Source organism: Phoca vitulina, unplaced genomic scaffold (genome assembly GCF_004348235.1).
Source record: "Phoca vitulina isolate PV1807 unplaced genomic scaffold, GSC_HSeal_1.0 scaffold65, whole genome shotgun sequence".
Taxonomy (NCBI): Eukaryota; Metazoa; Chordata; class Mammalia; order Carnivora; family Phocidae; genus Phoca; species Phoca vitulina.
In genome coordinates this window covers 5,219,495-5,235,496 of record NW_022589768.1, presented here as the reverse complement: position 1 = coordinate 5,235,496, position 16,002 = coordinate 5,219,495, and the positions used below count along the sequence as shown (strand labels likewise).

The window sequence follows — 16,002 nt, the reverse complement described above, 5'->3', positions numbered from 1 at the left end:
CACACATGCGCGCTACACACGTGTGACGCGCGCACACACACACCACACATGCGCTACACACGTGTGACGCGCGTGCACACGCACCACCATATGCACGCTACACACGTGTGACACGCGCGCGCGCACACACACACACACACAAGTACAGAACGCATCAAAAAAGGCCAGAACACGTTGCAGAAATATTCAGAGAATGAAAAAAGAGCTTCTGGAAGAGGGCTGATTAAAATGAAAAATCCCATAAACGAGTTAAAGATAAAAGTTGGTAAATCTCCCAGAAAGCAGAGAAGCAAGAGATGGAAAATAGAAAAGATAACTCATGGAAGCCTAATATCCAAATAATAGAAGTTCCAGGAAGAGTGAAAGAGAAAAGAGAAGACAAACAAAAAAAGAAAAGAAAAAGAAATAGTATCAGAAAACTTTCCAGGATAGAAGGACACAGGCCTCGGAACTGACAGAGCCCCTGAGAAGTAGAAATCAGGAGTGGGAAAGGAGGCTGCCGCTTTCCAAAGTTGTAGGGTGGCTGCATTCTTTATATCAGATATTTAATAGAAAGTTTAAAAATGAATTAGAAACAAATCAAACAAAAAGTATTAAACTCTGCATGGACATCAAGTCATAATCCCAGAGTACAAACAAGGGAAAATCAGGAGGATGGAAGGTCTCAAAACCAGTATCTATAAAGAGAGTTAAAAGACCCAACAATATTTAGCCCTTAAAAAAAAAAAAAAAAAAAGGGAAAAAAGAAAAGCTTCTAGGAGCTTTAGACTTATCTCACAAGGATTAAAGTTCCAGGAAAGCAAATTCTGGCTCAATGTGAGAAAAAACTTTCTAACTAGTAGTGTTTTCACAATAGAGAATGGACTATCTTTAGAGAACACGAGTTTCTGGGTTATTCGAGCAAATGCTGGCTAACCAGCGCCCAGGGGTGGTTCTGTGTTAGAGCTGAGGAACTGCAAGTTTGCCATCTTATGCCAGACAGCCACAGGTTAAAAATACAACCGTACTTTGTTTTCCAACGTTAGGTGGTTAAAATATGTGCTATGTCGAAATACTTTTTGTACCGTCACAGTCTGTGCTGGTCTCTTGAGTGGGCTGCTGCGCTGTCATCCCCTCGGGCGTTAGCAAGTCCTCGGATGTGCTAGGACCATCCCTTGTGCCAGAGGTGTCAAGGTCCTTTAACATACTGCAAATTAAAAAATATAAAACCAACCGCAGTACAGACTTAGACCAAATGTATAATTTTTCCTCTCATGTTTTTCCACAACTGGTCAGACAATATGTAACAGAAAAGAGAAACATGTTTTTTTATCTCTATTCTAGAACCTCTTTGGCTGGCCTTCAAAGTCTCCCATCTTCTGGCCCCAAGAGACCTTTTCAATTCTATCTCCAATTATGTCCCTCCAGTAACCCTGTGAGGTGTCACAGGGCACGACTTACATTCCTCACAGGAGCCCAGTGTGCTCTACTTGGTCTACTTGAGGGATTCTGCCTCGCTCTCCTCTCAATTTGGAAAACCCAGGGTCCAATCTCTTCCGATAATTTATCATTCTATACAAAAATTATTAACACATATAAACATGGTCAGCCTGACTGGATACAAGAAATACTTTAAAAGTAACAAAATAAATGAGCGTTAAAATTAGTGTTAAGAGAGGGTACCATGGAAATCCAAAGATAACACCTCCTGGAACTTGAGAAGGCTTCGCCAAGGAGGGAGATTTGAGGAAGCCTTGAATGACAGGTATGGGAAAAGTAACGGACCGTGAGGAGAGACAACGGACAATTCTCTTTATTTGATATCAACTGTACTTGCCTAAAGCAGGATTTTGGAATGCAATCCTCTTCTTTTTTTTTTTTTTAAAGATTTTATTTATTTATTTGACAGAGAGAGACACAGCAAGAGAGGGAACACAAGCAGGGGGAGTGGGAGAGGGAGAAGCAGGCTTCCGGCTGAGCAGGGAGCCCAACACGGGGCTTCATCCCAGGACCCTGGGATCATGACCTGAGCCGAATGCAGACACTTAACAACTGAGCCACCCAGGCGCCCCAGAATGCAATCTTCTAACTTAATTGAACAGTGATAAATAACTATGCTTTATATAGTCTTAAAAACTGATAATTAAAGAAAAGGCCTTATATTTTTAGCAATGTTTTCTAGATTGTCGGTTTGTCTCATTTGGCTCATTGGAGCTTAGGGTTACCATAAGGGCGTAACTGGAGATAGAAATGAAGAGGTAATGTGGGGCCTGAAGATGGAGGACTTTGAGGGCTGGCTCGAGAGGTTCGGGCACGCAGGAGATACACAAACATTTTTCTCTTTTTTGTTATTTATTACCTGACTGCTACACCTCTGAAATTAATCCAGAAGTCAGAACCAGTGTTTCAAAACAAGATAAAATACAAAATAAAATTTAAGTGTGTACCGCACATAGAGTATCATTTGTGAAAATTCTATTTCAGTTTTAAAATATATACAAATATGGGGGCGCCTGGGTGGCTCAGTCGTGAAGCGTCTGCCTTCGGCTCAGGTCATGATCCCAGAGTCCTGGGATCGAGCCCCGCATCGGGCTCCCTGCTCCGCGGGAAGTCTGCTTCTCCCTCTCCCACTCCCCCTGCTTGTGTTCCCTCTCTTGCTGTGTCTCTCTCTGTCAAATAAATAAATAAAATCTTAAAAAAAAATATATATATATATATACAAATATGTATTTGAGATTGCAATGGAAAATACAGAGAGAGACTACTTTGGGAATAACCCTGGAAATAAACATTTTCCAACTGCTAAAAATCTAGGTAAAGTTAACCATGGTATGACAACTCAATAAATTAGGTAGCCATTAGAAAGAATAAAGACTATGTAGCAATATGGAACATGTTTTAAAAATGTTAAGAGAAAAGAAGAATAAAAAATTATAGTTACATATTGATTACAGCAATGCAAAAATCACATACACATGTAGAGGGTATCAAAACCTAACATGGGTAAAGAAAATGTCTGGTTTGTTGGAACTGCAAAACGACAAGCATCCCGGTAAGCTGGCTGCAAGGTCATCTGTGCAACACACACTTTTTTAATAAATAGAGAAAAAAAACCCAGATGTTCCGTAGGAATCAGGATGGTCCAGGAAATAGCCCTACATTGGATCTTAGTCCATGTGCCATTAACTGTATCATCCTGGGCAATCCCCTGCTCCCCCCCTGGGCCTTGGCTGCTTCTGTGTTAAATGAGAATCTTGTTTAGAATCTACATTCTATATGAACTCTTGCTCAGTTCTTTCATGTTCTATAATTCTGTCCTAATTTCTATGGGAAGGGAGGAGAGGGCAGCTCCTGTAGTTTATTAGTTTTGTCATCAAATAGTAATCACACTCCAACCCTTCCCTCCTCTTTAAACAACCCAACCCACCTGTTAAAACACAACCCCAGAGGAACAAGGTTATGCAGGCAAACACCTCCTTCCTGCCCACCTGCCTTAATTGAGGTGGGATACTAGAGGGACATGTTTCTCATCAAAATACTGGTTCACAGTAAATACTCCACCACTCACCTGGACCATGATCTAGATTGGGTCAGGGATGGAGGTAAGACTGACTACTAGTATTTTAAGCTATTGATGGGTTATGTGTACCACCTCTTTTTCCCATAATACTGCCAATTAACCACAACCATGTCACTGATTTACTAAAATTCAGTGAATGACAAATATAATGGCCAATTCTATTCTGCAGGGCAAAGAGAAAAGAAAAGAAGAGAAAAGAACAGGACATATTATTTACTAAGTCACTTCCCAAATAAGGAGTTAGTTTTGTGTCATTTCAGGTCTAGGAGTTTGGAAATATAGTATTTCTAGGAATATATTCCACACGTCAAAATCAACTAAATAAAACTGTTTGGAGGTCCCACGTAATTAATCATAATGTAACTTTACAGCTTTAAATACCACCAATTAAATAAAATGTATAAATAGGGATTTTTTTGATGCTTCCATGCGGATATAAAACTTTGCAGAAGCACAAAACAAATCTAAACAGAAATGACACTACCTAGCTAAACAGAATTAGTTCAAATATCCCAGAAATAAACAATAATGTTCATTGATTAACTTGCTGTTTTACCTGAAACATTTTAAAGAGGAAGAAGAGGCAGAAATTACTTCTTCTTCTGGAGAAGGTGGGACAAAGTCTGTCTCGTAATCATCTTCGTCAAGCTCAACACATGGAGGCTTCTCAATGGAATGTAATTCCGTTTCTTCCAAATTCTTCTTTTCACTACCATCTGAAGTAAAACCGTGGATAAACACAGGTTACTTTCATCGCTACTGAGACAGAAAGTGCAGGGCAGGAGCCCTGGGGTGGGCGCTCCGGGCGACTCATCTCCAGTGCCAGCACCCCCTGTGTGCCCTCCTTCCACACGTCCGTGCTGGCGCTTTCTTCATGAATAATGACGGAGTCACCTGGATTAAGTCTAACGGACGCGGGAATGAGGCTGAAGATCTGCTTAAGGATTTGCATGACGGTCTCCAGTTCAATTACGAAACTTCTGTTTTTCTATTTTTCACTCATATTTCAGTAAGAGGGAAGTATAAGAGATGAATCTGATAATTGTACATTGTTAACTTTACCACAAAGGCACCCTAGTTACTGAAGTCCCCCACAGTCAGTGTCTCTCTCGACTATGTGGGATAACAGTGCCCAATGGTTGCTTTCCAGTTTATCTCTGACCCAATTTTCTCTTCATAAGCAGCCAGCATTTGATTAGACTACAGTTGTACTTATTATCAATCACTTTTCTGTCCCCTCTCACCCCCTAGTAACCTTGATGGGATTCGGGTGTTTAGAAGCATTAGTCTCACACTTAAAACCACTTCATAGGGCGGGTACTTCCACACATGGCTAATCTCAGCTGTGAGGTTCTGGACACTTAAAAACTAGGAGAACTAAACAGATAATGATTTGAATGTCATCTGTAATACTTTAATAGCATAATTAGATCACGTCATACATCCACATTTGGTGGGAACAAGCCATAAAGGAATTATAATGGAAAGGCTTGGTTTCACGTCCCAATTCTGCCACAAGCTAGCCAGTAGGCCATGAGGAAACCATTTAACTGGGGCGCCTGGGTGGCTCAGTTGGTTAAGCGACTGCCTTCGGCTCCGGTCATGACCCTGGGGTCCTGGGATTGAGCCCCACATTGGGCTCCCTGCTCTGCAGGGAGCCTGTTTCTCCCTCTCCCTCTGCCTGCCACTTCCCCTGCTCTCTCTTTGTCAAATAAATAAATAAAAATCTTAACAAAAAAAGAAACCATTTAACCTCTATGGACCTTATAGAGCTATCCTTGGTGTTTATATAAAAACTGTATTAGAATAAAATTTTTCATTTCATCTGTAGGTCCTGCCTCAAGAAAGTGGCCAACAGACTGTGTAACAGGTCCCTCCACAGAGCCTAAGGACAAAGGCTGTATCTATTTGCTATTGTTCCCGGTGCCTAGCTTTGAATAAATTAATACAGTCAACATACTGAAAGGAGATAAAATATCATTTTTACCTCTTTCTTCTCCTAAATGAGTTTTTAAAGGATGACTCTCCTGAGCATCTCCACATATAAGCTCTTCAGGATTGGGGTCATCGTCAATGCAAATCACATCGTTACTGAACCATTCCGAGTCGTCATTCTGTTTCTTAGTCAAACATGCTTGCTTGCTTTCAGAGGAGGATGGAGTCAAATCAGCCTTTCCTGTATTTGCTTCGGGAAGCTGTGCTTTCAAAAAGTTTCTCTTAGACTTTTTCGATTTCTGAGCAGTGCTTACTCTCACAAAGTGATTTTTGCATGGCGTAACAAATGCTTTTGAATTTCCAGAAGTATCAAAGTCATCCATATCATCCCAATCATTGATGGTAACAAAAGAATCTGATGAAGAACTAAATTCTAGTTTCTTGAAAGTAGCATTACTGGATTTCTTTACAATTGGTGTGTTCGGGGTATTACATAAGACTCCCTGTGAAACCTCCAACACATCTGGCAATAATGGTTTTGAAACAGCTCTCCTGGTTTGCTGTCCTGCTGGAGCACTTTTGAAGTCGCTGGGCCTTGTCTGCTGACTTGTGGTGGGGGGCGGAGGTCCAGTGAAGGAAAAGGCCTCAGGGACATTAACATCTTTATCATTGAACACAGGTGTTTTCGCTACTGACACACTAGTGACAGATACATTGTTGGCCGTCGTTATTTTCTTTTTAAAAGTAAAACCTCTGAAAGATAATTGAAAAACTGAATTAGACTGATTAGTTTTAACAAACCCACCAACTATACAAACTCTAAAATCCGTTACTGATGTATACAGCAACTCCTTCACTGTATCACAAACGAGCAAAGAATCTCTCTCTGATTTTGAAATTTATATGGTAACTTCAATTATACTTTGTATGCTCTGATCTTTCCAATTTAGAAGCTAATTATTCAGTTTTGAGAGTATCTGGGCCATTCCCACTACTTTATTTCTCAGGCAGGTTGTCCTTAATGTCCAGCGGGAGGAGACAGCATATAAGGAAAAGAGAAGAGACTCAAATGTGGTGACTTGTTGTCTCTCTGATACAAGTTCTATGGGGAAGAGAGGTGACAACTGAACAGGCTACACTGGAATCTGAAGGACAAGTAAAAGGGACAAGTGTCTTGGATGTCTGCTGGCCTTGGCGACATGAAGTTTAATGGTAACTTTAAAGTCCAGCACCCAGAACAGTTGGTAAAGCTCTAGAAATTATTATTAAATATATTATTATATTATATATAATTAAATATATTATGATCAAATAGAATAGAAATATTTATTAAAGAATAGAAATTATTATTAAATATTGTCAGAAGGAGTTTGGAGTCTAGCTTGGAGGAAAGAAAAGAAATGGAGAGCTATAGTGTCTTTATAAACTGTTTTTGGAATGGATATAAAATTATATTAAAATATTAAAAGTACCTATGTGCCCAAATTTATAAGAAGATTCATTATTCATTCAGCCCACAGATATTTACTGAGCAAGTATTACGCGCCAGGAACCATGCGAAGGTACTGAACATTCATTACCTGAGCTGCTAAAGCAAATGCTCTACTGTTAATTTGCAAAGTGGGAACATCAAGGACCCCTCGGCTTCATTTCCTCATCTGCGCAGTGAAAGGGTTGAAAGATACTTCATTTGTACGATATTGTGGGTCAGTGCGTGTATGAAAGCCAAAATACTTACAAAGATCTCGGTTTAGAAGGACTTAATTTGTTATTAAGTTTGCTGGCTGAATGGCGCTGTAGTTGCTCCTGTAGATTATTCTGGGGAACAGCGGCCATGATCCTAAACAGTGAGGAAAAGAACTATCAGCGGAGTTACGTACTTTGCATTAATCATAGTATTTCTTGGGGGGGGGTGTGCACAGTACTTTCCAACTGTGCTCAGATAAATTAGGGTTTTTTTGGGTCAATAAACTGTTTCGACATTTTTTTCACACTGGTGGTATTTGAAATATAAAACCCTTAACTCACTGAAGGCTCACTTAAATAGCAAAATGACCTGGTTTCCCTCAATGCTAAAATAAGCACAAAAGACATCAGAGAAGAGATTATCTGTAAAGGGTTTGGAGAAAAACAGGACCTGGCTTGGGCTTGAAGAGTAAACAAGCTGGATGGGAGTGAGGTGGGAGTGAACGATGAGAGCACGCGGAAAACCACAAGAACAGGTGAACAGAAAAGAAGAAAGGCATCACCAGTGAGAACAATGGTTTTCCCGCAAGATGCTGTACTTCACAATCATTAAGTCTCTGCCTGAAGGAGTACTTTCACCAAGCACCTTTATACTCCTCGTGTGACAAGTGTGATATTGCTGAGCTACTGTGCAGGATAATGCAGTCTCAGCCACCTTAAAATTCGTGAGGCCGAAGGAAGACAGGATAGCTGATATCTATGCATAGTCAAAAATTCTCATTCAGGCTGACAGTTACAATCCTCTTTCCCATTCCATCTTTACCAGAGATCTACTTTTATTTTATGCCATGTACCTTAAGAGGAAGGGTTAACAACACTAGATGATATTCATGGAAATACGAAGTTTTACATAAATCATATTCTACTCACTGATTATTAAAATGATCTGTTTAACAACTGTTTTACTTGATTTTTTTTTTTAAGTTTATTTTAGTAATCTCCACATTCAATGTGGGGCCCAAACTCTCGACCAAGATCAAAAGTCACACTTCTGTGACTGAGCCAGCCAGGTGTCCCTATTTTACTTTAGATAGTAGTGAAAACAACTTGGAAGAAATGGAATTATATTCAATTGAGAAATTCCCATTTGTCCAGCTTGATGAAGATGATTATGATATAAATTTTGTTCTACAATCTCCAGAAGGAATGATTTCTGCCTCTTCTTCCTCTTTAATATGCTTTAGGTAAAACAGCTAATTAATTAATAAACACTGAATAATTCACACTGATAATGTGAATTATACCTTTTTTTTTTTTAAGGTTTTTTATTTATTTGATAGAGAGAGAGACAGCGAGAGAGGAAACACAAGCAGGGAGAGGGGAGAGGGAGAAGCAGGCTTCCCGCCGAGCAGGGAGCCCGATGTGGGGCTCGATCCCAGGACCCTGGGATCATGACCTGAGCCGAAGGCAGACGCTTAACGACTGAGCCACCCAGGCGCCCCTGTGAATTAGATCTTAATAAAGTTGTTACCAAAGTAATCATAAAAAATTAGACAGAAGGGTTATAATGAACTCCTACATACCCATCACCCAGAGTCAACAATTATCAACTCCTCCAATATCGTTTCATCTGTACACACATCCCCATGTCCTCACCTTACCATTCTGGAAGTTAACCTCCTCAAATAATGTATTTTAATCCTGTTGTCCCTTCTTTATTCATTACCTGCAATATTTCTATCAAGAGAAGCCTCCTCTGATCTACTATTTTGTTACCTTATAGTGCAGTTCACATAGGAAAGATAGGATGTTAGATTCTTTCCTTTATTTATTCATTTCCAAAACAATGACTTGATTTTTTTGTTTGTTTTAAAGATTTTATTTATTTGACAGAGAGAGCACAAGCAGGGGGAGTGGGAGAGGGAGAAGCAGGCTTCCCGCAGACCAGGGAGCCTGATGTGGGGCTTGATCCCAGGACCCTGGGATCATGACCTGAGCTGAAGGCAGACACTTAACGACTGAGCCACCCAGGTGCCCCTGACTTGATTTACCAACAACCCCCAATGATGGTCAATTTTTTCTTCAGTATTATAAACTCACAGGTTTAAACATATTAGGTATATTTTAGTCCAATAGTTATCGTCCTTATTGATTCTCCAATTATTTCATGTTTGGCCAGTGGGAGTCTCCTTAGTCCTTTTGACATAACCTTACTAGTCTTTGCGAGCTCCCCTGCTATCTGGAATGAAAAGATATTCCAGGCTAATCTTGTGCACTTTTTGCCCCAGACTTAGAATCAGCCGTTTCCCCAAAGGGTCCTGATTTTTTTCATGGTGAATATGTTAAGACCACAGTCTCCATGTGTCCAAAGGCACCTTTCCATTTCATCCCAATGTGGGCTTTGAACTCACGACCCCGAGATCAAGAGCTGCCCGCTCCTCTGACTGAGCCTACCAGGAGCCCCAGCACCTGCCCATTTTATATCCAGTTAAAAGGAATGGTCTTTTGTTGAAATATGCTCTCTCCAAGGTCCGTCTAGTGTGGAAGTCCTTCATGGTATAAACGAGAAAGAGTGAAGTCACACTGCTGCCTCTCAGAATTTCAACCTTAGCAGCTGACACGGAGGCAGGGGAACACAGACCTTCAACCTTAAGACACTAAGTAGAACAAAATGGTCTATGGCATCATCAATACTTAACTTTTTCCCACATTCCTTATAAGTTTTTATAGTTTTTATCTTATCCCTCTATGAATTTTCCATGTCTTATTTATTTTTGGATCAAAACCAGCCATGGTACTCTAAGAGATTTCCAACATCACTCCACAGCATGATGATATGTGTATTTAGTCATCTCAATAGTACAAATGTTTGATTAAATATTTCATAACTGCAGTGACACATTATGGATTAATAGTTAGCATGCAGTCAGCCTTAACCCTGGGCCACTTTTCCCTATTTTTAAGGAACATGACACTTTGGTTATTCCCAGAGGGCAGCATCCTCTAGCCAGAGACATATTCCAAAGCATGGTAGCAAGCACATAATTTTATTTTCCTTTTTTTATTATGTTCACAATTTTCTACTCATAATCCTTTAGTGGGAACGCTCTTAAGAAGTTGGTGAGTGCTGGGCCCCTGGGTGGCTCAGTTGTTAAGCATCTGCCTTCGGCTCAGGTCATGATCCCAGGGTCCTGGGATCGAGCCCCACATCGGGCTCCCTGCTCGGCAGGAAGCCTGCTTCTCCCTCTCCCTCTGCCCCTGCTTGTGTTCCTGCTCTCGCTCTCTCTCTCTGTCAAATAAATAAATAAAAAATCTTTAAAAAAAAAGAAGTTGGTGAGTGCTGAGAAGCAAAAAGGTGTCTCCGTTGTACCTACTCCATTAAAACATTAAATTGTTTAACACATAAAAAAAATTGTTTACTAACAACAGCAAAGATCAGTGATATAAAATTAAAGGAGGAAAATAAATTGAAAATAGAGACCAGTGAAAAGTTTCACAATACCAAAAAAGAGGAACAAAGTAATGAGCCCAGAAAACTTAAAATAAACTTCTGAATTAGATTCACCACAGAAATCACAAGTATAATTTGGAAATGATCAACAATTTTCTCGTACTTACAGGAGGGAAATCATTCTTAAGCCATTGTAATAAGCAAAATACTGATTCAAAGGTGAGAAAAAAATTACTGAATGAAACAAAATAAACCACAAAACCAGGAAGAATAAATAAATGAGTAAAAAGAAGGAATGAGAGGATGATAACAATCCAGAGCTGGAATACAAAACATATACATAAGACTGTTGAATCTCAGATCTGTACCTCTGAAACAAACAATGCAATATATGTTAAGGAAAAAAAAAAAGAAAAAAAAAGAAGATAGCAGGACGGGAAGAATGAAGGGGGGAAATCGGAGGGGGAGACGAACCATGAGAGATGATGGACTCTGAGAAACAAACTGAGGGTTCTAGAGGGGAGGGGGTGGGAGGATGGGTTAGCCTGGTGATGGGTATTGAGGAGGGCACGTTCTGCATGGAGCACTGGGTGTTATGCACAAAGAATGAATCATGGAACACTACATCTAAAACTAATGATGTAATGTATGGGGATTAACATAACAATAAAAAAATTTAAAAAAAGATAAAAGTTTAGAAATTTTAAATAAAATTCAGCCATTAATATCAGGTTAAACTCTTGTTAAGATATCCTTGGAATGATCACAGTTGACACTTAATATTTGGTATGTAATCTTGAATTAAATTTTCATATTTTACTGTTTTTAGCATGCCTAGGTCAATCCTTTATTGTATCAGACTATTAGTTATTCAAACTTTTTTTTTTCACTTCCTATCCTATAATAACAACTATAATGCCTCTCCTAGTTGTTCCCTATTTGTGCTCTGTGCTCATCTAAAATAAAGCATGAAAGTATGGATTAAAAAAAAAAACAAAACAAAACATATACATAAACATATACCCAGTAAACGAGACTTCTTTAAGTCTTTGTAAATTAAAGGAAACCAGTGGCAAAAAATAAATAATTAAAGGTGTCCTATCTGAACAGTATCTTGAATAAACAAAAATAGTTTAGGCCAGAAATTGAGAGGACCTTTATTTAACAAGCAGGCTGTGATACTAAGAAGTAGTCCAATGACATTAAACTGAAATGAAAAAAAAAATTTAAGTAATCTCTACACCAACGTGGGGCTTGAACTCACAACCCTGAGATCAAGAGTTGCATGCCCCATTGACTAAGCCAGTCAGGTGCCCCTAAAAGGAAAAATTAAAAAAAAAAAAAAAAGATCCAAGCAACTTTCATTCACTTGTGACAAGAAGAGAAATACCTTCTTGGAGTTTTTTTTTTTTTTAAGATTTATTTATTTATTTGAGAGAGGGAGACAGAGAGAGAGAGTAGGAGAGCGAGTAGGGGTGGGGAACAGAGGGAGAGAGAATTTCCAGCAGATTCCACGTTGAGTGTGGAGCCTGATGCGGGGGGCTCAATCTCACAACCCTTAGATCATGAGCTGAGCCCAAACCAAGAGTCAGATGCTCAACTGACTGCGCCACACAGGTGCCTAGAGTTTTAACATTGTGAGGTACAAGCCTTATCTCCCCAATTGGCTGTTAAGAAATGTGCAAATAGATGGGGCTCCACGCTCAGTAGGGAGTCTGCTTCTTTCCCTCTGTCCCTCCCCCAGCTCACACACACATGCATACTCTTTCCCTCCAAAATAAATAAATCTTTTAAAAAAGAGAGAAATGTTCAAATAGCAACACTGACTTTAAAAACACAAATTTCGGTAGACACAAGGGGTAGCTTGCAGACTCTGTGTCCCTGCCTTGCCAGGAAACTATGAAAGTTCCTGTGGAAGTGAAGCAGAATTTCCTAAGAACATAAGGGGTAGAGAAGAGAACACCTATGATGGCTGTGAAGGCCCATGGACGTCAAACTGATGTCTTTGGATGGTCATGAACTTATTGTGGAAAGAACATGCATTAACATCGGGAACAATAAAAGCCACGTTGCGTGGCCCAAGTCAGTCTGCTGAGAATGAGACTACTGAGGTCAATTTCAGAGAGATCCCTTCATGTATGCTATCGAAAGTATGCGTGGGGGTGCCTGGGTGGCTCAGTCGGTTAGGCATCGGACTTGATTTTGGCTCAGGTCATGATCTTGGTGTCGGGAGATTGTCCCACGTGGGGCTCTGCACTGGGCATGGAGCCTGCTTGGGATTCTCTCTCTCCTTCTGCCCCTACCACCCATCTCTCTTTTAAAAAAAAAAGTACATGTGTATTTTACCTACAAGGTTCGCTACACTAACAGCTCCACAGAAATGCCTAAATTCCCAACTGCACCTGAAACTGCGCTGGAAATGCTGGTGGCTGTGAACTTCTAGGTTGTTAAATATGATAAATCATAATAAACCATTAACTTCTTTCAGTGTTTCAAAATAAACAAATAGAAACAAAAATTTAAAAAGTTTGTGGAAGGAGCAGCTCATCTGAGTTAACCAGGTCTGAGACGTATTCTGAGAACATTGGCGGGAAAAGGACTGTTGCTGTGAAATGCACAGTTATTACAACAAAAGTAAGGTTAAAGACTGCAGAAAAACAGAAGGACATAGGACAGAGAAAGCAAAGTTTTCTTCCTTTTTTTTCTTTAAGGGCAGAATTCCTTTTTTTTTTTTTTTTTAAAGATTTTATTTATTTATTTGAGAGAGAGAATGAGATAGAGAGAGAGAGCATGAGGGGGGAGGGTCAGAGGGAGAAGCAGACTCCCTGCTGACAGCAGGGAGCCCGATGCGGGACTCGATCCCGGGACTCCAGGATCATGACCTGAGCCGAAGGCAGTTGCTTAACCAACTGAGCCACCCAGGCGCCCCCAGAATTCCTTTTCTTTCAAATAAATGAGACTAAAGTTACTATTTTGGGATCTATCACAATCAGTACTACCTTCTCTCTAGGTCAAGCCTTTCTTTTATTCTTTTTGTTGTCTTAGGATGGCTACTTCAGGACATGGGGATACACTACTTAAAAAGACTGCTCTTAAGAAATCCAGTGCCAACTAACATTCAGGTATGTCTTGCACTGTTTCCAGTTTTCTGCTGGAAGTGGAGGTTTTAGGGGTGAGCTCCACTTGGTTACTGTTCAAAGGGAGGAGCTACCTTTCCTGGGGCAAAAGTGAGGGCCAGTCATAACCTTACAAACCTCAACTTCACCTCAATGAGGCACCAGGGACAAGCAACACTCTCTCTAATCAAACATCAAGCAAATACAATTTCTAGAAGAGGAGGGACTTTTGACTAGGATTTCATAAATATGTGTTTTCTTGATTTATTGTCATACATAGTTTATCTTCTAGGAAGAGGCATATCTGTGTGAGTTACCCAAGAAAAGCAGAGCTGTCAAAATGTGGAATCTGACTGTATCCCACAAGAAAGGGAAATTTATTAATTACTGGGTATCAGGTGGTTGCCAGGTCCATTTTCCCAAAGATCTTTCATATCGCTATTTTTATTACAAAGGTTTTAATTATCTCTCTCTTTTTAATACCCATAGTAAAAATGTATTTAAAGTAATTCTCCATCTTTTAGACTTTTATTTAACTTCCAGTTATATATATATATATTTTTTTTTTTTTTTTTTTAAAAAGTATATTTTTGAGCCCTTGGAGGCCTTTTTTTTTTTTAAATATTTTATTTTATTTATTAGAGAGAGAGAGAGAGAGCATGAGAAGGGGGAGGGTCAGAGGGAGAAGCAGACTCCCAGCAGAGCAGGGAGCCTGATATGGGACTCGATCCTGGGACTCCAGGATCATGACCTGAGCCGAAGGCAGTCGCTTAACCGACTGAGCCACCCAGGCGCCCCAAACTTCCAGTTATATTTAATAAGTAAAATTAAAACAACAGATAAGAGCTATAAAAAGAACCTACACATTATATCAAAGAAGAGTCCAAGGCAAAGGGAATAAATAAAAAAGTCATTGCAGAATGATAAAAAGCCCAAACTATACTTAATTTCTATGACCCAAACAACACAGCAAGAAAATGAATAAAGCTAAAACTATTAAAAATGCAAGGAGAAATAATGGCAAGAAACAGAATTGTAAGATCAGCATCCCTTTACTACAAAACACAAAGACCAGTGGAAATGAGAAATGTACTAAGATCCCAGCTTCTTTGGTCAATCCTGCCACAAATTCACTGTGTGGCTTGGAGGAATTCATTTACTCTCTCTAGCATCCTCATTTGTAAAATAAGGAGGTTGGGTGGGAGAATTTCTGTGTTTCCTTCTAAAATTAGCCTTCTATGATTCCAGAACTAAATGGTATCTGGCAGGAATAAAATGAGAAGTAGAGAATATAATCCTTTAAAAAATGTTGATAAGCAATAAAAAAAACTGTCAAAGAAACAACATATACAAAAAAGTAGAGAGGCGCCTGGGTGGCTCAGTCGTTAAGTGTCTGCCTTCAGCTCAGGTCATGATCCCAGGGTCCTGGGATTGAGCCCCGCATCGGGCTCCCTGCTCCTCCCTCTCCCACTCCCCCTGCTTGTGTTCCCTCTCTTGCTGTGTCTCTCTCTGTCAAATAAATAAATAAAATCTTAAAAAAAAAAAAAAAAAAGGTAGAGATTACATCGTTTCAACTTGGAGGCACAAGTTAATAAAAACAAATTAATAAGGAAAATAAAAGCAAAATTTAGAAAGTTTAAATTATGATCTAAATAAAACAACTGGAGCTGATAAAAAAATCTCAATATTATAGAATAATACTATTTTTAAACAGTGAAAATTAAAACACTATATATTGAACTCTTAGTTGGCAGTGGTTCTTAGCATTTTAGGTCAGAGATTCTGATAACAATCTGATGAAAGTAATGGACCCTCTGTCCAGAAAAATGAACACAATTTTGTCATAAGTTTCAGGTGGTTCTGAGTCCCACCAGAAACCCATAACCCTTGGTAAGAATCTGCTTTATCTTCTTTATCCATTCTACATTATATGTTAAAAAAAAAAAAGAAGATAACAGGAAGGGAAAAATGAAGGGGGGGAAATCGGAGGGGGAGACGAACCGTGAGAGACTATGGACTCTGAGAAACAAAGTGAGGGTTCGGGGGGGGGGGGGGGATATGTTAGCCTGGTGATGGGTATTAAAGAGGGCACGTATTGAATGGAGCACTGGGTGTTATATGCAAACAATGAATCATGGAACACTACATCAAAAACTAATGATGTACTGCATGATGATTAACATAATAAAATAAAAAAAAGAAGCCGCTTTATCTGAATATGACTGAAGGAGAGGAAAACAAGGAACTAATTATAC

At 39.5% G+C, this 16,002-nt stretch overlaps 1 protein-coding gene and 1 pseudogene across 3 annotated transcripts in view; one reads left to right on the top strand and one right to left on the bottom strand.

The window, feature by feature from the left end:
* The window catches only part of BLM (BLM RecQ like helicase), a 90,484-nt gene that overhangs the window by 55,192 nt on the left and 19,290 nt on the right, over window positions 1–16,002 (bottom strand). For 2 of the 3 annotated variants that reach the window (XR_004297853.1, XM_032391923.1), the window contains exons 2-5: window positions 7,233–7,334; window positions 5,547–6,247; window positions 4,116–4,275; window positions 1,065–1,186 (exon numbers count right to left, since the gene is read on the bottom strand). Coding sequence is in view for 1 of the 3 variants with exons in the window: in XM_032391923.1 (XP_032247814.1) it covers window positions 1,065–1,186; window positions 4,116–4,275; window positions 5,547–6,247; window positions 7,233–7,330 (1,081 nt within the window). In the remaining 2 variants the exon portion in view is untranslated. Of the gene's footprint in view, window positions 1–1,064; window positions 1,187–4,115; window positions 4,276–5,546; window positions 6,248–7,232; window positions 7,335–16,002 lie in introns of those variants that run through there. The other variant, XM_032391924.1, reaches the window with a different exon arrangement.
* LOC116624217 lies at window positions 12,460–13,074 on the top strand (annotated as a pseudogene).